Source organism: Zootoca vivipara, chromosome Z (genome assembly GCF_963506605.1).
Source record: "Zootoca vivipara chromosome Z, rZooViv1.1, whole genome shotgun sequence".
Taxonomy (NCBI): Eukaryota; Metazoa; Chordata; class Lepidosauria; order Squamata; family Lacertidae; genus Zootoca; species Zootoca vivipara.
Window position 1 is genome coordinate 46,345,702 of NC_083294.1, and position 23,532 is coordinate 46,369,233.

A 23,532-nucleotide genomic window follows, 5' to 3' on the forward strand; every position below is an offset into this window, starting at 1 on the left:
TTTTTGGAAGAAAGCTATATCACTTGCTCAATAACATTGAAACTTCTAAGGAAGACTGCATGGAATTATTTGAATTCATTTAATGTATATTATTGCAAAATCAATAAAATTATTTTAAAGATAGGAATAATTAGAAGCAACAATTAAAATAATGTTATTTAACAATATTAAAATGATACACTTGCCAAAAATCAGTATTCAAATATTAAATCTAAAGTGTAATCACCATACAGAAAATTAACTCTCTGTTAATGTGTTGTTCTTAAGCCGTGCCTTTTAGTGTGCAAAGTATTGGGTTGCTGTTCTTCCTTGTTTTCAGGATTCTAATGTCTTATCTTAAACTTGTTGTCTCCGTTACCCAGTATCTTAATCAAAGGAAGGCACTTCAAAAAGCTCTCATTGAAAAGCAACTTTATATTGGCAGGTAAAATGTATTCCTTTCAAAATCCAATTACATCCATAGGTTGGTTATATTGTTCTGTTTCTGATTAAATTTAGACATCTTGCAACATGCTTTTGCCTGCCTTTTTCCCAAGCCAATGAAAGGCTGGGATATAAAGCTTCAGTTGGTAGAGCATGAAACTCTTAATCTCAGGGTTGTGGGTTTGAGCCCCGTGTTGGGCAAAATATTCCTGCATGGCAGGAGGCTGGACTAGATGACTGTCAGGGTCCCTTCTAACTCTGCAATTCTGTGATTCTGTGTTCTGCCATGGTCTCTCATCTGTGTGAGGTTTTATTTGTAATGCGAGGTAGGCACAAGATAGTATCCAGATCAATAGTATGGAACACAGGAACATAGGAAGCTGCATTATTCAGAGTCAGACCATTGGTCCATCTAGCTCCGTGTTGTCTACACTGACTGGCAACAGCTCTCCAGGATTTCAGACGGGGTCCCTCCCTGTCCCACCTGGGATTGAACCCGGGACCGTCTGCATTCAAGGCATATGATCTACCACTGAGCCACACAGGGTCAGAAAAATATTTTGGTTTATTTTCATTCTCCTTCATCTATTGAGCAATTTTGTATGCTGCTTACGGTATATACCACTTTACATAAAACAATATAAAGTGTGCATTAAATATACTGATAAAAATGCATTGTTGCTGTCGCAACTTTAAAAATCTCCTTTAATACTGCAAAAGTTTGGAGACACAAGTTGCAAAGAAATGTTTTTTAAAAGGTTGCTAACAGTGACAAGGAACACATCCTGCTTGGCTGTTCTCATTTAGAAATGTAAGGAATTTCAACCAATAATCAGTTGAATTTCAGCTTCTCTGTACCTTCAACAGCTTTTCGCACCTCGCCCCTCCGTATCAGTCCCAGACATCATCGTTTTTTTGCTCTGCACAGCATATTATTGCAACAAATAGGTTCCATTAAAGCCCTGTCTTTAACTTTCCTTTTCAAACCTCTGAAACCCCCCTTGGCACATGATGCACTTGGAAGCTGAATGGCTATGATAAATGAGAATCTGAATTAGCGAGTCTTTTGGAAAAGAAAAGTGGCCTCAGGTTACATTCCCAACCAATCTTTCAGAATAACTAGGTTTGTGGCTCTTGTTAGTTACAAATCACAGATGAGGTCAGGAATCTCTTAGTGGATGTCTGGTAGGTTTCAGGGCTAGTAAACAGGACCAAACTGGCATCCTGAGAATGTGGGTTGCACTGGTCTTTAGAGAGCTCTGCAGGGGTGCAGTCCAGCCTTCTCCAACCCTGCTGGCCCCCAGATGTTTTGCATCAGAGATGTTTTGAGAGCTGTTTAAAGGCCCATCAGATGATGGAAACATCAAGCAGCTAAAGACAGATGACAATGCCGAGCTGTTGAAGACACACAACGTTGATGAACTTGCAATGACTGCAATTGGAGAGCTCTTCTGATCTTATTCCTCCTGGCAATGTAAATAAATCTAGTGGAAATGTGCCCCCTATAGTGGACTGAGCATTAGTACCTTTAAATCACAAAGCTTTACAATTTTTTTCCGGTTATGTCTTGGAATGTAGCAGGATTATCAAGTAAATTACTTGACCTAGATTTTATAAATTTCCTCAATTACTATGACATAATCCTCTTGCAAGAAACTTGGTCTCTTAAACTTTTAGATATTCCCAATTTTATTACTTTTAATTTACCCGCTATCAAAATGTCAAGACAAGGATGTCCCAAAGCAGGCTTGATTTGTGGTATTAAACAGTCCTCCAATCTCAAAATTAATTATATTAGAAATATTGGGCAGTATGCACAATTGGTATCACTTTCTGATGTATATAAGGACATTTTTCTTTAAAATATTTATTTTCCTCCCATGGAGTCGGAATCTAGTGCAGATTATTGTTGGAAAACTGTTTCTAAGGAGCTATATTTAATACGCTGTGAATTTCCAAATGTTCCTTTGATTGTAATGGGGGACACAAATGCTCAAATTGGCTCAGATAATATAGCTCTATATAACCGATATGTTACAAACTTAACAGAAGATGCCCCTCTCTCTTTAAGAATTGGGAGGAATTCAAAGGACTCTATTATTAATATAGCGGGAGGAAGACTTTTGCAATTGGTTTTAGAATTTAATCTTTCAATTCTGAATGGCTCAACCTGGCCTGATATTCCTGGACATTTTACCTTCTGCTCTAAGAGAGGCATAGCTGCCAAGTTTTCCCTTTTCTCGCGAGGAAGCCTATTCAGCATAATGGAATTTCCCTTAAAAAAGGGGATAACTTGGCAGCTATGAAGAGAGGCAGGAGTATAATTGATTATGCCTTAGTCTTGATGGAAATTTTAGACAAAGTCTCCTCTTTTACTGTAGTATCTCGCTCGGAGAGTGATCACTTCCCTATTGTTTTAGTTAAGGATAGAAATACAAGAAGTAATTATCTAAGTCCTTTTATCTGTACTGATAAGACTATCTATGCCAAAAGAATATATATAAACAACAATAATAGGGAAGATTTAATAGCTGTATTTGATATTGATGGTTATTATAACACTATTCAAGGATTATTTTCCTTTTTTTAATATCCCCTTCCAATAATAAATCCTCAAGTAAGAATAGCTGGTTTGATAAAGATTGTCTTAATTATAAGAAAAAGCTTAGAACTTGTTTAAAAGAAGCCACTATCATTAATTCCCAAGCCCTGTGGGAGATCTACTTTGAAATGAAAAAGGCTTTTAAGAATTTACTCCTGGAAAAAACCTCTGCTTTCTGATGTGCCAAATGGTCCAAAATTGTTACTGCATTAGTAAACAAAGATGCTAAAACCTTTTGGTTATAAGAAAAGACCCGTGGAATGAATTAAATTCGTCTAGCGAGGCACCACTGTAGATCTGTTGAGACTAAACATGGATTGGTGGGCTATTAATCTTGTCCCGCTTTGTAATTCAATTTATCAAACAGGCCTTTTACCTAAAACATGGAATAGTTCAATAGTGGTTCCCATTTTTATAAGAGGTGATAGGAATTGTCAGGAAAATTATAGGCCCATGCTTCCAACCATTAGTAAAATATATGCTAAAATATATGCTAAATCCTTGCTAATAAAATTGGAAGAATGGATGGTTACAAAAAATCTACTTGGTAAGGAGCAAGCTGGCTTTAAGGCAGGTTCTTCAACGCTTGATCATTGTCTAGTCCTAAACCATCTTGTGGATAAATATGTCTTGAGAAACAAACGAAGACTCTTTGTAGCATTTGTAGATTTCAAAAGTGCCTTTGACTTGGTTGATTGCAGCAAATTGTGGGCCAAATTGGAAGTTTTAGATGTTAATCCCTACTTACTCTCATTGGTTCAAAGTTTATATTCTAGAAACCAATTATATGTTAAAGTTGCAAAAGATGGTAGACTTATAGGTCCAATTGTAAATAACGGTGGAGTCAGGCAAGGATGTATCTTGGCTCCCACTTTATTCAATATTTTTTTATCCAACCTTCCATCCTTATCTGCAAAATGTAACTCCTCATATTCCTTATTTAAATAATGTTCCAGTCTTCATATGCAGATGGTGCTGTAATTATCTCACTTTCTTCCCTGGGTTTAAAAATTACTTAAGAGTTTCTCAAAGTTTTGTTTTCTTAATAAGCTCAAAATCAATTATGATAAAACAAAAATCATGCCATTTACTAAGAGGGGGAACCCAACTAAATGGATAATAAATGGACATCTTATTCCAGAAGTTAAGCATTTTAATTATCTAGGGATCGTATTAAAACATAACATGAATTGGAAGACACATATTGGTGCTGTGATAGCCAAGGCCAAAGTGACAGCTTGTCATATGAAATCTTATTTTTTTCTTCCGTAGGAAATAGATATATTCCTATTCCAAACTCTCCAAATAAAAACCTGGCAAGCCAAAGGCCTACACTGTCTAAAATACTTTTACAAAAACAACAAACCCATACCAACACCCAAATACTTTGGCTAAACCACCATCAACTATATGCCTTCTTAAACAATCCAGCAGTAAAATCAGCAGCCACTAGGCCCTTGACCACCTTCAAAACCTTTCTCCTGACAGCAGAGGAACACAGCAAAAGGATGGTATCCACAATATACAAAATACTGCTCCAAAACCCAACAACCCCCCTTGACACAATCAAAGAACAAATGGGAGCACAACATAGGCTACGAAATTAACCCCACCCAATGGACTACAATGTGGTCTAAACCTCCCTTTAAGTCAATCTCAGCGATGGTACCTAACACCATGGAAACTGGCGCTGATATCCCAGGAACCTCACCAAGGGGGTTAGAGAGGCTGCACATCCACAGGCACATACCTCTACATGTGGTGGGAATGTCCCCAAATCCAACCCTTCTGGACAACAGTCCTACAAGAGATATGGGAAAAAACAGGTATTAGAGCTCATCTCAGAATTAGCCCTACTGAACATCTTCCAATATCATAATGCCCACTCACATTATGCAGAGTTTATAACCCACCTGCTCTCAGCAGCCAGAAGCCTCATAGCCAGACACTGGAGAGATCTGTTAGGAGTAAGCATGGACCAGTGGTATCAAATTGTATGGGAAACGGCCTTATTAGAAAAACTAACCAATAAAGTGAAACTGACACACGGACAAATAGAAGAAGATGTCTTCAACCCACTATGGCTCCCCTTTATCACATACACAGCCCAACAAGACACTCGCAAGAATCCACCGACAGCATACGAATCAATCTTTTGATATACGTACCTGACCCAACAAGACCTCCCCACTTCACAAATGCAAACAAACCACACTGCAGACAACCACAGACAACCAACCACACCCTGGGCCCCCAATACCTCTCACTGTACCAAGACAATGTAATGAATGAACAGACAGAGAACCTACCCAATTGACGCTGACACAAAACCCCACATGCACGCTATACAAAAGAATACGAGCCTCACCACCCCACCCTGCCTCTCCCCACTCCTCTTCCCCAACCTTATACTGTACTCAACACTAAGGTCTCACAGCAAATGTAACTGATTTATAAGAAAGAATGTACAATCTGAAAAAGAGACAAGGCATGTAATTTTGTAAACCAAGAAAATCTTTAATAATTTTTATATAGAAAAAAGAAATACTGAGTTAGATGGCCCAATAGTCCGACTGTATAAGGCAGAGCCCTGAGTTCCTATTCCCAACCAAGTTGAATTCAGCTGGTTTGGGGATTAAACCTGCCCTGGCCTTGGCTCAGTGGTGCTGTCTTCTGCTTTGCAGGCAGATAGTCTCAGGTCCAATCCCCAATATCTCCAGGTTTGGCTGGGAATGATCCCTGGCTGTTAATCTCTGAACAGCCAATTGCCTGTCTCCAAGTGAGGAGTCTTAACTGGGTCCCAGATATTCTTAACTGGGTCTCAGCAGCTATACAGAAGGTTTCAGGGAAAGTTTTTTTTTATGCTCCCCTCTCACTTACAGTATTTGTTTACTTTATGAAAATGATAGAGGGTTGCTTGCATGGTAGAGTTGTGCCCTCTAAAGAAGCTTGAAAGTAAGTAAGTAAGTAAGTAAGTAAGTAAGTAAGTAAGTAAGTAAGTAAGTAAAGTTTCTCAAATGGCATGGCAGGGATTAAAAGTTACTTGTATTTCATATTAAATCATAGATGAAATAATGGAAATGTAGAGTTGGAAGGGATCTTGAGGGCCATTACTAGTGACGGCTCAGGCACTGGTCAATAGATGTCCATAATGATTGTGCTACCCACACTTTTGCACTGCACCTGCATTCATGATGAATGTGGAGGCTACGAGAGGGGCAAAGAGCAAATTTTGTCAGTGGCAAAATATCCTGGCAAAATATCCCCAGCAGGAAAATCAGATCTCCTCATCACAGCAGGTGTCTCATTTGTGGGAGCTTCACAATAAATTATTCTGCATGTATGTCACGAAAGACTGGCAACATGTTGGCTGCCGCAGACACTGAGGGTGTAATTGGTTTGTTAAACAGGATTATATACAGCATAGGAAGAGCCTGCTGCTGGATCCGGCCAATGGCACATCTAGTCCAGCATCCTGTTTTCACAGTGGCCAACCAGATGCCTCTTGTGGAACCTAAGCAGAAGAACAACTCTCCCCTCCTGCTATTCAGAAACAATACTGATTCCAACTGTGGAGATGGAACATAGCCATCCTGGTCAACGCAGGCCTGCAACACTCAGCATTTTCCTAGATCATAGGAAGTGTGGGAGGGGGGAAGAGGGGGGCACTTAAGGGGTCATCATGCCTAGTTAATTCACTGTGACTGAATGCAGCCTGGCTAAGGCTCCAGTCTCCCATAGGCAGGAGTCTACAGGGAAAGCTAAGAATTGGCAATGGCCAAGTAATATATCCCCCATATTCCAGCCTGACCACTGAGGGCTGCAGGGAATGGCTGAGATGCAGGGCTCATAGTACAGACTGGGCATTCAGTACAGTGGGCCAAAGCCTGTGGAACTCACTCCATGCCCGTTGCATGACTTTATTTGTTCCAGCAGGCATTCTGAGGTAGTGTTGGGTTTATATTGAATTTTTATTGTCTGTTTAGAAGTGCTAATGGCTGAGAAGTATATAAATGTTTTGAATAAATAAATACAGCCTTGGATAGTGCAAATATTTTTAGTGTCTTGCTTAGCAACTCACCTTCTTCTGGGCCACCTTGGTCACCAGGCCAAACCCAATACATTTTGCCGCCTGAGGCGAAACAGAAAATGGCACCCCCCCTCCGCCCACAGTGCAAAGATTCTCGGTTCCCTTGCACGAGAAAGGAACCCCAGGTGGGCCCTATCTCATCCCAGTTAGATCACGGCAAGAGACTCTCTTGTGAGGAAACGGCAAGTGCTGATCTCCGACTCGGTTCCTCTGGGAGCCAGTGCCCCAATATTCTAGTGCAGGAGGAATAAACAGTGATAATTGTTTTAATTACTGCTGTGATCCAGCCATTTGGAAGGGAACCGGGACAGCCCCAGAGAGAATGCTGTTATTATGCTGTCATTTTCCAGCTGCCTTCCTCCACCGGGGTAGTAATTTTAAGGTCGTTGTGTGCAGCAAGGGATTATCTGAAAATGTTAGCATGCATGTTCCATGCTGAGCACGACAAGTTGCGGTGTGTAAGCAACCCCTCAATTTCCTCCGAAGCCAAAGTCACAATGACAGGTGCGTCTGGACGCTTGCCAGCTTCAGTCTTCCTAGCAGAGGGGCTGGTCTTAGACTCGGGAAAGCATCAGGAGGGTGCAGCAGCACCTTGACCACATTGCTGCTGTGCCATGGGGTTTGGGACTCCTCTGCGTCTCTAAACAAAGCAAAAGTCCCGGTGCCTAACAGTAACTGGCGATGTTACATAAGACTCATTCCCCATTTGTAATGAATTAATGTTTCATTGTGGGAGCATCCACATTTTGGAACTTCTTACCCCTGGACACCAGGCAGCTGCCTTCGCGGTGCTCCTTCCGACACCTGCTTAAAACATTTTTGCTAGAGCAATCCTATCCAGCCCAGGGAGAGTCTACACATGTTTTAATCTGCTGTTTTGCTTATCATTGATTTTATTTTTATTTTTTTCTGAAGGGTTTAAAATGTTCTTTTCCGATGGTTTCTTTTTGTAAACCACTTTGAGACTTATTTATTTTTACAGTCAAGCGGTATGTAAAGTTTACGGAATAAGTAATTTGAATTAAGGTTTATCCATCACCTTTCTTGCACATACAAAACCCTCCCATGTCGTCAAGTTAATGTCAAGAAGCAGGGGAAAAGCAGGAGGTGAAAAAGTACGGTAAGTTGCATTTGGAACTCAGTGCATCAGATGGCATCCGTCAGATCCCATTTTCTCAGGAGGGCTGTCTTGCATAATAGTGAAACTGGGCCATTTGTGTGGTGGACCAGCATTTGCCGTTTGGAACTCCCTGCAGTTATATGTCATTCAGGCGCAACCTCCATTGTCTTTTGAGCACCTTCTTCAGCAGGGCTCCTAAGGAGAGATCCCAGGGGGCATCTTGAGCATGGTTTGAACTGTGGAAAAGCAGCATACAAACAAAATGATGTCTGTCAGTCTATGTCACCTGTTCTGACTATGAAGCTGCTTCTATTGAGGCAACTGTCTTAATTCTTGTTATATTTGCAGTTGTTTTACATATGATGTTAGGTATTATGAAATAGCTTTAGGACGCTTCATAAACAGTGATTCGTAAATGAAATTCGCCATCAGCATCGCAGAGCACTTCCAGTGGTGGCTCCCCATTTGTAGCCTGCTTTCCCTAGTGAGGCGTGCCTGTCTCCATCGTTATTAGCTTTCAGCAGGAATTTTGAAATACTCTTCCCCCAGGCCCTTGGTGGCTGAAGAATATTGTTCCTAGCAACCCTAAGACAATAGGATGAAATAATGTTTCAAATTGCAGTTGCTTTTAAGGTTTTTGACTGCAACTGCTTTTAGAGGTTTTTAATTTTAATTGTTTTCAGAATGTTTTGTCTGTTTTAGAATGCTTTTGCTTCTCGTTTCTAGATAGTGTGTCTGTTTGCTGCCCTAGGCTCCTTGCAGAAGAAGAGAAGGGTACAGATCCAATAGATAAATCATAAACAGCATCATCATCATCCAATCATAATTGCATTTTTGTATTTTAGCAGTGCATCCTTCTTTCTTCCTCATCTTGTCTGGACGCATCCGGGGTTTGTTTGATGCATGGAACTTGCCCTTTCCCCTGCTCAGCTGACGACTGGAACATCTAGTGCAGCTCCCATCATTGCCATTAAAATTGCTTGGAAATCTTGAGCAATCAGCTTTTTAATAGCTCTGTTCTTCTAGCTTAATGATGCTTAATTACCCTTGCTCATCAAGGACCATGCAGCTTAATTAATATGTGCAAATTGCATTGGTGTTCTTGCCAACCTCATTGGTGTATGCCAGAAGCCAGTCCAGACCTCAATGAAGTGAGCATCAGAGCAGAGTTCCAAGCATTGTCTTTAGCAATAACAAATGTTGCATTGATTTATTGATTTGTACAATGACTATCCCGGCTTTCGGCATCAAGTGGTCTCAAGGATGCAACTTGGTCAGTCATCCAAGTAAACACAATTTTACCCAGCTGCAGCTTTTTGGCTGGCTGTGATCAGCTGAAAAAATAAAGCCCATCCTGTCCAGCCTTGTTATCTCTGTGCATTGTGGGCAATGACCACATGACCGACTCATCCTTGGTACCAGGTGGTTGCATCCAATGCTCGTCTGACTCAAATCAGTGAAATTAATAGGCATAGCTTCATGAGCACCCAAATGCAGGTCATGCTGTACTGTACTAAAAATGTCAAGACAACTTGACTACAACCAAATGCTTGCGTAATTCAGGCTACCATCATCTTTCAGAAACAAAAGCAAATATTTTTTCCAAAGCTCAGTAGAAATGAAAACACTTGAGACTCTGCAGCGGCCTTTTTGGAAAGCTCTCTGCTACATGACGTCCTTGTGGGAAGGGGTTTAGGCCCACCAGGGTGGGTGGGATGGAACTTAATTAAAAAGGCAACTGACAATGAATGCTTAAACCTGTTTGACCAGTTAGGAAGTGCTTCTCTGAGTCAGTTTGGAAGGTGGGGAGGGGGCAACCCTGGGGACGTGCTTGTTTTTAAATTAAATTTGCTTTTTTAAAATTGCTTCCAAAGGGCTGCTCACCGTGGGATGTCATTTCTCTGAGCAAAGATCTTTTACCAACACCACAGTCCTAAATCAGGCCATGCCACCAACTGCTTTTGAAAGTAAAAAATAGATTGCCATTCTTTGTGGGGTGTTGATATAAAGATGGATGGATCTGCAGAAACTTTGCTTTATTATTTTTCACATCTTAAGCTCAGTTCTGTAGTGGCATGTTTTAACAAAAGAATTCTGTTGAAAATTCATCAGAGCTTTAGTGTATGTTTCTGCTAGCATTCACAATTCTGCTTGAAATATTCCCTAATATGATTTTGTGAATTTGTCTTTGTAAATTATTTCCACTAATATAATCATATACTTTCCCCTAAAATATGAATTCATGTATACATGTATGCAACCAAATGCATACATGAATGCATATTTTAGGGGAAAGTATATGATTATATAAGTGGAAATAATGTGCAAAGACATAATCATTCAAAAAGTTCCTTCTGAAAGTCCAGGCCATCAAGTGTGTGTGGTGGAGTCTCCTTCTTTGGAGGTCTTTAAGCAGAGGCTTGACAGGCATATGTCAAGAATGCTTTGATGGTGTTTCCTGCTCGGCAGGGGGTTGGACTGGATGGCCCTTGTGGTCTCTTCCAACTCTATCATTCTATGATTCTAGGTGATGTTGTGGCTACAGGCATCCTGTTCATCTCAGATTTCATGGGAACTGAACAGAGCAGGAAGTGGAACAGAATGTATTTCCAAAAACATCAGACACCGAGTTTATATCCAAACTGGTTATAGTCTCATTTTTTAATTCTTCTTCATGTCCTATCATTCTTGTGTCCCTTTATGAAAAGAGCAATTGTCAAACTTCTTATACACAGCCTTATATTTTACACTCTCTTCACAATTGACAGTCCTCAGTCTCAAAGAGATAAACAAATTCCTTTCTATTGTGATGTCATAATGACGACTCACTGCTTCCTCCCAGGACCCGACTCCAGCTTCCAGGGGGATTTTCCCGAGTCCAAATTGGAATTATTATTTTTCAGGGATTTTAATAAAATTAACTCCAATCCATGGTAATTAATAGGTTCTTTTCCATTTTCCGGCTATGGGCAAATGAACTGCATTACTGTCCTCTCAATGGGGGAGATCAACTTCTCCTCCCATGGCCAATTCATTCCAATTAAGAAAATCTTTCTTAAATTTCTCCTTTGACTCACGGTATCCAATATCTTAATTTTTTTCCAATTTTAAGGAAGAACCGATCGCTGTTGCCTGGCAGGATCACAGCTTCGTGTCTCCAAGATAGCTATGCTCCGTTGCGCCGCGGTAGCTCAAACCCCCCTGCTTTCTTGCCACCCAAAAATAGGCTAGCCGAGGGAGGGGGAGCTCGCTTCTGGCACCTGCCGGATCCACATCCCCAAAATGCTCAATTCGGGGTGTCTTCTGGGGGGCTGCTGCACTGGAGCAGTTCCCCCTTGCCTCGGGAGCACCACGTTCTCCTCAGCTGAGGAGAACAGCGCCCACCATTGCTGCGTGATCGGCCGGAAGTCTGCAAATACTGTTTTCAAGTACATATTGAATATTAATAATGATGGAGACAGGTGAGCCTTGCTAGGGAGAGCATTCCACACCCAGGGAGTCACCACTGAGAAGGCCCTTTCATGGGTCACCACCAACAAGGCCGCAGTGGCCAATTGCAGAGTTTGAGGTGGTTTGTTTTGGGGAAGGTGCTGTTGCAGGCATTCCTGCATCTCATCCACAAACATCTTCTGACCTGAGGTGGTGATGAATGTTTCTTTCTGCACAACTGCTCCCTTTCAGATCTTGACTCTTTGGTCCAAGAATTAAAGTGTGTTAACTGTGTTGGGTTCAAAAGGAGGATTCAAAGGACACACAAGCAGAGTCTTCTCTCCCATTTAAGGAGAACAGGGAGAGAACTTCTGGTTTGTGTACTGGACACTTCTGGGACTGCAGGTTGTGGTTGCATAAGTGGAACAGGAATTTCTGGGCTCCAGCTAAGTGCCCTATAACAAATTACATGTAAGGTGTCTCTTTATGTTTAAACAAAAATGGATTAAAATGATTTCTTTTTTAAAAAAAAGAAAGAATTGGATAGTAGTTAGTGTTGGTCTAGGACCTGTGAGACTCAGAACCATAAAGCCCACTGGGTGACCTTGGTCCCGTCCCTGTTTCTTAGCCTAACCTACTTCACAATATTGTGTAAAGATGAATTGGAAAGGCCTAGAGAACCACGTACATTGAGCTTGAAGGAAAAGTGGAAAATAAATGAAACAAACAAAAGTTCCTGATCTACTGTACTGAAACAATATTGTTAATCTTCTTGATCCCTGTGTTGTTTACCTGGTTGGCTTCCCCCCTCCCCTCTTTCCCTTCCAATAGCAAAAGTCTTCTGGCAAAACATTGTTCAACTTAAGCTGCAGCCACCTGAACCTCACAGAGAAGGAATACTTTGGGCTGGAGTTCTGGAGTTCTGCAGGGCATAATGTAAGTGAAGGCATTTTGAATCAACTTATAGGAATGTCACTGAAGACAGATTGTATATGAGGTGCTCAGTGGTACCACTTCAGATGCTGGGTTATGTATTGTTCTGACTGAATGCCCCTCCACTGAAATGAAATGAAATCCCTGTATACTAGCATGTGCAGTCATGCAAGGGTTACTGAAAATTCTGCGCTCTCAATTGCTGAATTCTGCAACCTCCATAAACAGTGCAAGAAAAGGAAGTGCATGTCTCCTTATTTTGAGTAATTCTTCTATTTATGGGGAAGTGAATGCCTTCCTCCCTCCCCACCAAAGGATTCCAAGGCCACCCCAAAGAGCTATGAACCAAATGGCCATAGTTGCCAAGTCTCCCGTATTCCCCGGGAAACCCCCGTTTTTCCAGCCGTTCCCAGCTGGAAAAATGGATTTTTTTGTTTTTTCCCGGTTTACTTACCGGCCGGGGGAGGCTCCTTCTGTGCATGTCTGGAATCTCCGGACATGCGCAGAAGCGATTTCTGGCGCGACGGTCATTTTGGAACTGGGCGGAGCAGGCTCAGAAGCGACTTCTGATGCTGCTCTGCCCAGTTCCAAAATGGCCACAGCGTGACTTCTGGCACGGCGGCCATTTTGGAACTGGGCAGAGCATGCTCAGAAGCAACTTCTGGTGCTGCTGTACCCAGTTCCAAAATGGCGGCAGTGCTACTTCCGGTCTGCTGATCCCTTATTTTTCTGGCAGGAACATGGCAGGTATGCAAATGGCACATTATTAAATTTCATAAGAGGATTGACAGATTTTCAGAACATGCTGTTTTTGAAGCCATCAATTCTGGAAAGTTAAAAATGAATACCTAAAGCAGTGATTCCCAAGCTTTTTAAGGACAATGCCCACTTTGTTCCATAAGCTCATCCCCAATGCCCCCTACTCTATGCAAAACCTTATTTATAATAGTGTTTATAACCCACTGAGGAAAAGAATAACACCCTGAAATTCAAAACAGCAACAATTAATTGCACATTCACTCAAAATCCAATCAAAAGTATTTAATTTAATCAATTCAACAAAACTGATGAATTTTATCCAGTGATGCCAGTTTGTCAAAGGCTTATTGATATCCATTTATGCCTCCAGCCAGCTCCTCAGCTGCCCCCTTGCTTCTCAGCGCCTCCTAGGTAATCCTACGGCCTCTGGGGGTCACCACTGCAAACCACAGCTATAATTATATATGGGGCCAACAAGCTGAGTGGGGAATACATCCAACCCCTGAGCCATCTGAAGGCTGCCCTGTATAGGGAAGTTTTTAAATCAGGGGTCACCAAACTTCAGGCCAGTGCCTGCAGCGCCGATTGTGCGGTGGGCTGGAGGGTGGGGGAGGGCGTGGGAGCATGCACCCATACGCTTGCACACACACACTATTTCCAGCACACTTCCAGGTCGCAGGAGCACCGGAAATAGCTTATGTGCATGCACATGGGCCTCCTCTGACCCAGAAGTGTGCCGGAAATGACGCTTGCACATGCACACGAGCTATTTCCGGTGCTCCTGTGACCCGGAAATGGGCAGCCACGCCACATCACGCCGGTAAGAGCGGGCAGCGGATATCCAGCCCCCGGGCCGTAGTCTGGGGATCCCCGTTTTAAATATTTAATGTTTAATTATGTTTTTATATATGTAGGAAGCGGCCCAGTCAGAGTGGCTGGGTAATAATAATAATAATAATAATAATAATAATAATAATAATAATAATATAGGGTGTCCCTATTTTCATCAGAGAAATGTTGGGGGGGGGGTGATGTTGTTGTTTTAACATACATAAACACAAGCTTTCTGCTAGCCTTCCTAAATGTGCTTTTTTGCCGGAGGTACAATTGACTTTCTGGATGGGGGAGGCTCTGCCTGGCCTCTTTGCTTTCTAAGCAGAGCTATTTAAAGTCTACTCCATTTGAAATGGCTCCCCAGCCACACAAAGAAAGATGCACACAAGCAGCCAAGGCTGTGTTGTTTTTGCTCCCTTTTCTTTCCCACTGGTGAAAATTCTATTTCACCCAAACAGATCCCAAGTCTCCAGAAGGGAAATCCAGATTTGGAGGGTGGAGAGGGAGAAGCAGGGAATCTAAGTGGCTCAGAGCATCAGTGGTCCAGCTCTGCATCATAAAGACAACAATGGAGGCCATTGACTTCTCTTTTGCTTCATTAACTTGCTAGAGTGCAGTGCGGGTAAAAACAGGGCTCTGCATTTATAAGGAGCAAAAGCAGTGAATCTCTGCCTGTCTGCTGAAAGGCTGTTTTTCCTCCTCAGAAACCATTCAAGGAACATCACTCAAGGATATCCATCAGTACGCTGATTAACTGGGCTGCATTGTTCTTCAGCTGCCAGGGGCTGATGAGTCTATGCATGCAGCAGAATGAGACGGTAGAGTCCTGATGTGGTTGGACAGACTGTACCACTTCACAATCAAGTGTGAAGAAGGCTTAACAAATTTTTTTTTAGCTCTGTTAAAATATAGCTGAAACTAGACAACCAGCATAGCGGAGTCCCCCTACCTTCCTGAAGCATTTCTATTCCATTTGCAGGGAGGGTACTGTTGTTACAGCTGTGTAAACACCATACATTTAAAAGCACACCCACCCAAGAACCCTGGGAACTCTAGTTTGTTACAGGTGCCGGGAATTGTAGCTCTGTTAGGAGTGAACTTCCGTATATGTAGTGAACTTACAATATATGTAGATATGTACACAACATACAGTTAAAGCACATTTAAATCACACACCCGGCCAAGAATCCAGGGAACTGTAATTCACTCCTCACGAACCAAGAATTCCCAGCACCCTTAACAAACTACAGTTCCCAGGATTCTCTGGCGGAAGCCATGTGCTTTAAATGTATTGGGTGTACACAGCCCTGGATGGTCAGGATCAGCCCAAGATCTTCTATGCTGCTTTTTTGTATTCCTACAGGCCTGGCTGGAACTTCTGAAGCCTATAACAAAGCAGATTAAAAGTAAGTATTTTTGTTATATATGCATTTTTTATAAAAATAATAATTCTAAAGCAACACCCAAGGGACGGCAGGGAGATGGAGCACTGATCCAGGGCTCTTCTGGCTCACCTTCTCCTCTCCCCATCAATGGCACCTAGGCCACATCCACAACACACATTTTAAAGCACTATGATACAACTTTAAACAGCCGTGTCTTCCTCCACAGAATCTGGGGAGCTGCACTTCGTTGAGGGTGCATTAGGAGGCTCCTATTCCCCTCCCAAAGCTGCAATTCCCAGAGTTCCCTGTGAAGAGGGATTGATTGTTAAACCACTCAGCAGAATTGCAGCTGTCAGAGGGGAGCATGAAACATTACCAAAATATAATATAATATGGAGAAACCCCCCTAACTCTAATGCTGTTGGGTGGTTGGCAAAGCTGGCTCAAAACACTTGGGTGCCTGAGGTGACCAACAAAATGGTGTCCCTGCAAGAAGGGGTGAAGGAAGATCCACATCAGGAACAGGGTGTGGGGGAGAGACAAAGATTGACATTGGGATTGGCTGCCCAGTAAACCCTGCTGCCTGAGGCATTTGCCTTATCTTGCCTCATGGGTGGGCCAGCCCTGTATAAAGATTTACATCCGGATCGGCTGCCCCTGAGGCATTTGCCTCACCCTGGCGGGTGGGCAATTACACTAGACTTTTTAAAACAGTGATGTATCTGCAGCAGCCAGCAGGCATCTTCCATGTGTCCTTGGTTGCACCCAGATCTGACAGTCACTTTGCTTTCTGGGCATGAAATGTTTCTATAGACCAAGACTGGGGAACCTGCGGCCCTCTAGTTGCTGGACCCCAACTGCCAGCTGCCCCTGCAGCCAGCATGGGGGTGGTTTCATTTATTTACTTATTGCATTTATATCCCACCTTTTCCTCCAAGGAGCTCAGAACAACCCTGTGAGGTAGGTTAGCTTGAGAGAGAGTTGCTGCTCCAAGGTCACCTAGTGAGCTTCATGGCTGGGTGGGGGTCTCAGCATGGGTCTCCCAGGTCACAGTCCAGTCCAACATGCTAACCACTGTGCCCCACTGGATGGAGGCCAGAGCATTTCTGTCTCAGATCAGGCTTCTCCCATGCCTGGATGTAGCATTTTAGAGCCATGGGGGAATCAGTTCAGCACATGGAGATGATGGGCAGGTGTCTAGAGCGCTCAGAAAAGCTGATTCCACAGGCTGTGTGCAAATGAAGAGATTTGTAAATGTTCCCGACAGACCTTTGAAACCAAACTTATGAAGATGTTGTGTTTTAAGATCCTAAGGAAGTTCTTTTCAAATTTATGGTGAAATTTTTCCCAGTGGATCCGGGCCAGCTGAGAGAAGAGCTGACAAGGTATGTTTTATTTTTACACAGCCTCTTGGTTTTGTTTTTGCATTTGTTACATTTAGAAATAATTTCATTTAGGGTTTTTATGAATGGGGGTTTCATTAAATGCTTAAAATAATTCAAAACGTTCCTTTCCCTGACCTTTTATGTAACTGGCAAATGCAGTGTTTGAGGTATGAAAGCTAGGAGCTAAATGGTACCTTAAACCTAGGTTATGGGCGCAACAACAGAATGTCTAGGCGTACTTTTTTAATAACAAGAACAAAAGGTGAAAATGAATGAACTGCAGCCTATATATTATATTCACCTTTCACACGGTCTAGTCCTCATCTGAAGACAGCAAAAACAAAAACAAAGCTATGCTTCCCCTGCTTACCCATATAATATTCTTAAGAGGGCCTTTTCTCCAATCTTCAGAGAGTGGCTGGAAGTGGGGAGGCAGAAAAAGGTTCTCCTCTCCTTCCACTCTGCAGTTTTAATCTGAAATCTCTTTGGTGCATTACTGTCCAGAACTCAGAAACTGCTTGTGCTAATGAAATTCCTTATCTCAAAACACACCTAGAACAATGGGAGTTTTAAATGCTGGGCAAAAACACTAAATCAGCCTTTACCAGCCTGGTCCCCTCCATATGTTTTTCACCTCAACTCAGACCAGCCTCAGCCTATATATAGCTATGCAGGCTGGAGCTGATGGGAATTATAATCCAAAACATCTGGAGAGCATTGTCTAAATAATACATAACTTCATTCTTCATTTTATATCTATATATCTCCATCTAGGTGTTGTTGCATTTGAGACAATGAAGCTATGGTGATGATAATATTTATTTATTATTAAAATGATTTATTATATTTACATCCCACATTTCCTCCAAATAGCTCAAGGCTTCATAACTGGGTGGGGATCTGAACCGTTGTCTCCAGGGTCTTAGTCCAACACTCTAACTAACCGCTAACCAGACTGGCTGCTATCAGTATAGCTACTGACTATTTTCAGGACACTTGGAACTGCTTGCATAAGCATAGTTTCTCGTGGGTGGTGCATTTTTGCTCCCCATGAATGCAAGCGTCCTTAAAGTATAGAAGCTTGGTAAAAGGTGCAGTAAAAATCAACACTTTGAATGCACTGGCCCAAACCCCTACACAGGAAGGGGGCCATATCTGTACTTCACAATTGCACAACAAGTAGCGCAGAAACTGGGACTAGGCATTCGGTTCAGCATCCTGCAGGACCCGTAGCTTTCATTTAAAGAGAAATCCACGGTTCTAGCCCATAAGATGTTGAAGATAGGTTTGAAAGAGTGCACAGCAACCAATGAGACTGCAGAAGCTGGATGGGAGGGGCAAAGCAGTTAAGCAGGATGTGTAGCCATTTAGACACAAGGCTTAAGTGGCAGGGATAACTCCCTTGCCCCTTCTGCCTTCCCAGCGAGAGCAGATAAACAATTGGCAATAAACAAATTTATGCAGATACACTTGAACTGAATACTTTGAGAATCCTTCTTTTATTCTTGCACATGAATCTAAGACAAACTAAACAAATTAGATCTTCGATTCCTGACGGCCTGTAAACCAGTCACCGTGGTTTTACTGATGATGTGCTGTTCAGGTTGATATTGTCGCCTGCCACCACAATCTCAGAGCCGTGCAAGATTCCAGGAGTTCCAGGAGCTTACCCAGGGTTCCGTTTCCTTTGGAATGAGGGACTGTGGTGTCTTTATGATATATGGTTTATTTACACATATATGCAACCTGAGCCTACCACAGAGGGGCTCACAGCCTTGGATTCAAGCGGAAATCAAGCATGGCTCTGACTCTCTGCCTTCCAAGCCTGCTGCCTTGTCTCCAGCTTCTAGTTCACATAACCCAACTCTACACCATGGCTTTTGTCTTTCCAGCTCCCAGCGAGCTGAGGGAGGGGGCCCCCACCCATTTGGTGTCTGGAACAGAGCTACTTCGTTTGTTACCTCTCAGCTAGATGAACCCATATCTGTCTCGGTGCATCTCACGAATACAGAACGATGCCTGATAAATTGCAGAATTGTTTTAGTCAAGATAAACAAGGGTTGATGCGTGATATGTATTTGTGTGTTTTGGCATATGACCACTAGAAAAGGGTCTTACCCTCACATCTGCTTTGGGGCAGGGAAATTTTGAGGGTGGTCTTCCTATCAGTAACATATCTGAAATGGTTTTTAGATACCTGTTCACTCTCCAAATCAAGAAGGATCTGGCCTGTGCAAGACTTCCTTGCAGCGATAACAGCTCGGCCCTGATGGTATCGCACCTTTTGCAGTGTACGTACAGCATTGGCCTGGACATCAGAAGTCTATACGAGGCTGACAAAATGCAAAAGTGTCCACAGGGGTCTTGAACCTGCAAATGTTAAGTAAGATGTGAGCCATTCAGCTTTTCTCAGCCTTGCATGGCAAGCTGAACACGTCGAAATTCCTCTTCACAGCTCCTGAAACAATATGTGGATGGAAATGCAATTTGTGCTTCACTGAATTTTGTGAGACTGTTCTCCAACCAAATAATGTGCCCCAAAGTATGTATAGCAAGAGAAAGTGTGCATAAGGATGCATGCCTTAATGACGACAACAAACATATATGCTTGCAAAAATGTATATATCAGAGTAAATGTGTATACCAGGAGGAATTTGGATTAAGAGGCAGATTAATTTTCATGAGGACTTAAAAAAAAAGCTTTGCAAGCTGATGCGAAAATGTAGGGAACTGAACTAAAATGAGAAACTGAAATTGACATCCTGAACCACAATTTTGCATTTTGTTCCAGGCCCAGCCACTGTCTTTCTTGGGTCTGGTTGGTTGTTTAGGGTTAAAAAAAAAAAAGTTCCAGCAAGCCTGTCGACTCTATGACTCAAGGTCTTCCAAAAATGCAGTACTTGCTTTCTTCTATGTAGTCTGCACATAATCTAAATTCATTGCATATATTTTTGCAACTAAAAAGTGCTTCTTGAGAAGCCAGGTTCATTTTGAAAAGAAAAGCTCATTGCAGATTGATTCTGCATTATGTCATTTTGAAAGCAGATGTTGGCAATCCCTGCAATGGGAGACATATTCACACCTGCCCAACGGCATTGTGGGTGGGCATATTCCAAGACTGCAATTGCCACTTCCTTCTTCATTCACCTGGGGCATGTGGAAAGAGGAAATGGCATGGGCCACCTAACCAAGGGGAGGGTTTTCAAGTGCACATCAAGCAACCACAACCACCAAGATGGAAAGCCACATGATGAGGACGAGCATGAACAATTCCAGATTGAGAAAAGCTATATTTTTGTGCTATAAACCAGTTAGTGTGTATGCAGCCTAAGTTTGTATGGTTTCACATTGCAGCGGCCCTGGGAGATTATCACGAAGAAATGGATCAAAAGCACCTGGAAACACACAAATATTTACTAAACCAAGAGTGTTTGGTGAACAAGATCGTGCATTACCACAAGAAACATATGTAAGTCCTTCTTTTTTAACTGCTTGCCACTTCCACCTTTGGCAGAACAGAACCTGGAAGCACCACTGTGGCTGCTGTGTTCTGCAATTAAGTTCTGTGCACAGAAAATGTGGGTTCTACAAATTGTATAAGTTAGGCAAATGAATTCTGTAGCTGCCCTCCCCCTTCAAGGACTACAAACCTTATTCAACTATTTTCTTGGTTTCTGAAATCTCAGCAAACATTATTTGTGTGCCTCTGTGAGTTTCTAGCTCTTCACACGAAAAACAAAACAAAACAGAGATTCTCAGGGAGTTGTATGGCGTTTATATCCTGTTCTGTGCCTTCTGCGGAGTATTTGCCAATCAAGTGTTTTCTTCTATCAAAGCAGCAGTCTGAGATGTTCTTTAATAATGTTTTGTTTTTACATTTCATAATGTTGAAATGATGGTTGTTCTTCCCCACATTTAGATCTGACTTTTCCACCGTGATGTTCATGGTGGTGTTCATTTATCCACACCACCAGCCTGGGTTAATCTGAGAGAGGGTTACTGGCCCAATGTCCCCAACTGAGCTTTGCAGACCAAGCGGTGATTTGAACCCAGGTCTGCTGTCCAAATCTGACAACCGCCCCAGACCCTGTGATCATCATCTGAGGCCCTTTTTTGTGTGCTTCCTCCAGAAGAGGTCTGGAGGCTGGCAACATGAGAATGGGCCTTTTTTGCAGTGGCTCCCTGTTCGTGGTATGCTCTCCCACAGGGAGGCTCACCTGGTGCCTTCATTACATATCTTTAAGCACCAGGCAAAAACATTCCTCTTCTCCTAGGGCTTTGGCTAATTAAACTGTAGCCTTTTGAACTGTGGTGGGGAGTATTGTTATTGTTTGTTATTATGATATATATTTCTATATCCTTATTTTGTAAACTGCCCTGTGATCCTCAGATGAATGGCAGTATAGAAATTTAATCATAATCAATGACTACAACAACACTCTACAAGGATACTCATGGTCAGGAAAAGCACCCCACATATCTGGACTGTGGGGGATTTGAATGTGGAGATGGGGGGGGGAATCCCCTGGATGAGCCCTTACTTGATGGTGGTGCTGGAATGCTAATATTTTCTTTCTAGAGGCAAAACTCCTGCTGAATCAGATGTGCAGCTCTTGGACATAGCGAGGAAGCTAGAGATGTATGGGATCAGGCCCCATCCAGCCAGTGACGGCGAAGGGACCCAGATCAATCTGGCTGTCACTCACATGGGAGTCCTGGTTTTGCGGGTAAGGAGAAAAGCTTCTCCTGTCAATGTTTCAGGAGGTAAATGCAAAGTTGCTACAGTTAACGGCATTCATAGCAAGCAAAGCCCCTTAGTGCTGCTGAAGCACTGCTTTTCTGCAATATGTCAAAACAAATTTAAAACAGAGATTCCACACATCACTTCATATGATGCTTTAAAAAATATATGCAGTGCCCTTCTGTATGGCCCAAATCCTTCTATAATGAGTATTCAGTTGCCTGTTCCATTCAGCCAAGGTCACTTGTATTGTTAATCAAAAGCTTCCTGCTTGCAGGTTCAGCTCATGGTATTAGCTTCCTGTTGAACATGGAAGGAGAAATTAGTGATGAATCTTGGGTTTGTGCTTCAGCTTCTCGCTGCTCTGGGCTCACCCCTGCTGCCATTGCTGTTTAAAAGAAGAGCCAGACTCTTTCTCCAGCACCCTTTGATGTGGGCGTCTCCAATTCTGACTTCCCCTGGTAAACCAAAATGCTCTAATGTCAAAACTTGGCATTACATGGTAGCTAGACATCGCTTGACCATATAATCTTCTGCCAAAAATAGTCACCTAATTTTGGGGCAATTACATTGTACTGAGACTCCACAGCATATTTGCAGAGCAAATACATAGTTTGGTTGGTGTTTGCTGTGTAATGTGGGCACTGAAAGGCCCAGGCAGACACACTTCCAACTGGGGAAGAAGCCAGAAAATGAAATCACGACCAGAGTTTTCTCAAGCTCAGGAGAACTAAACCTTCCCAGGTCAAGAAGAAATGGCAGAGAACATAGGTTTGCATGTATGCCGGTCTCAGAGCAGTGAGAGACTCCAGGGGTGGCTGTGCTTACCTAGGGTTCAGTTTCCTTTGAATGAAGGTCAGAGGAGACTGTGGTGTCTTTAGATATGCATGTTTATTTACACTTATTATATACAACCTGAGCATAGGATGGAACACAGATCTTTACCCATTAGGTTTCCAGGGAAGCCCTAAGTTCAAAGCCTTGGGTCCAGCACAGAGTAGACATGCCTCCTGTCTCCAGCTTCTAGCATCAGCCCCCAAACTCACACATAAGCAGAAACCCCCTTGACCAGGTGTTCTTCCCCTTAGGATGAGGTGGCATGTAGCCAGGTGAGGTGGGAAAGGCCCACCCATTTGTTTCTATCACAACAGAGCAATGCCTTTGGAGATGGTAAATACCGGTAGCAGTACTTAACTGGCCTGCCAATGCCAGTAGCTTAACAAAGGAAATGGTTTTGCTGGCTCAACAGTCTCTTCTACTTAGACAGGCAAGTTTGTCAGAATTACATACAAAAACGCATTTCTTAGGAGAAATTTGCAATACAGTGCTGATGAATTTTCCCTTGCAAAAGAAATGTTCAAAATCACTTCATATGTGCAGTGAAATGAATTAAAAAATGAACAATGGAAAAGAACCAAAATGGACTGATCCATCCAACCCCATTTTGGAAGAACAGCCCCAAACAGGCTGTTATTTGGGACTAATGCTACAATATTGTGATGGACCCCCTCCCTTTCCCCCTTCTTTTTGCATGCTGTTAACCCCAAACATTATTATTTTTCACTGTCAAACACTGGAGAGTTCTCCCACCACACCAACTGCAGGGTGCAAACAACAACCATGTTGCACCATCCTAGCCCAAAATGGCCTCCTCTTGTGTAACTCACACAGTGTGCCTATTTTTCTCCTCAGGGCAATACGAAGATTAACACCTTCAACTGGTCCAAAATTCGCAAGTTGAGCTTCAAGCGGAAGCATTTCCTGATCAAACTCCATGCCAACATTTCAGTAAGGCCTAGGAAACTCTCTTCCCTCGTGTAGTTTTGTAGAA

General features: G+C 42.6%; 1 protein-coding gene across 1 annotated transcript in view; it reads left to right on the forward strand.

Annotated features, from left to right (window-relative positions):
• FRMD7 (FERM domain containing 7) overlaps positions 1 to 23,532 on the forward strand; it is a 38,451-nt gene that overhangs the window by 9,488 nt on the left and 5,431 nt on the right. The window contains exons 2-8 of the mRNA XM_035102030.2: positions 12,496 to 12,600; positions 15,554 to 15,596; positions 16,882 to 16,960; positions 19,154 to 19,251; positions 20,315 to 20,429; positions 21,540 to 21,687; positions 23,394 to 23,489. Of these exons, the coding sequence (XP_034957921.2) occupies positions 12,496 to 12,600; positions 15,554 to 15,596; positions 16,882 to 16,960; positions 19,154 to 19,251; positions 20,315 to 20,429; positions 21,540 to 21,687; positions 23,394 to 23,489 (684 nt within the window). The remainder of the gene's footprint in view (positions 1 to 12,495; positions 12,601 to 15,553; positions 15,597 to 16,881; positions 16,961 to 19,153; positions 19,252 to 20,314; positions 20,430 to 21,539; positions 21,688 to 23,393; positions 23,490 to 23,532) is intronic.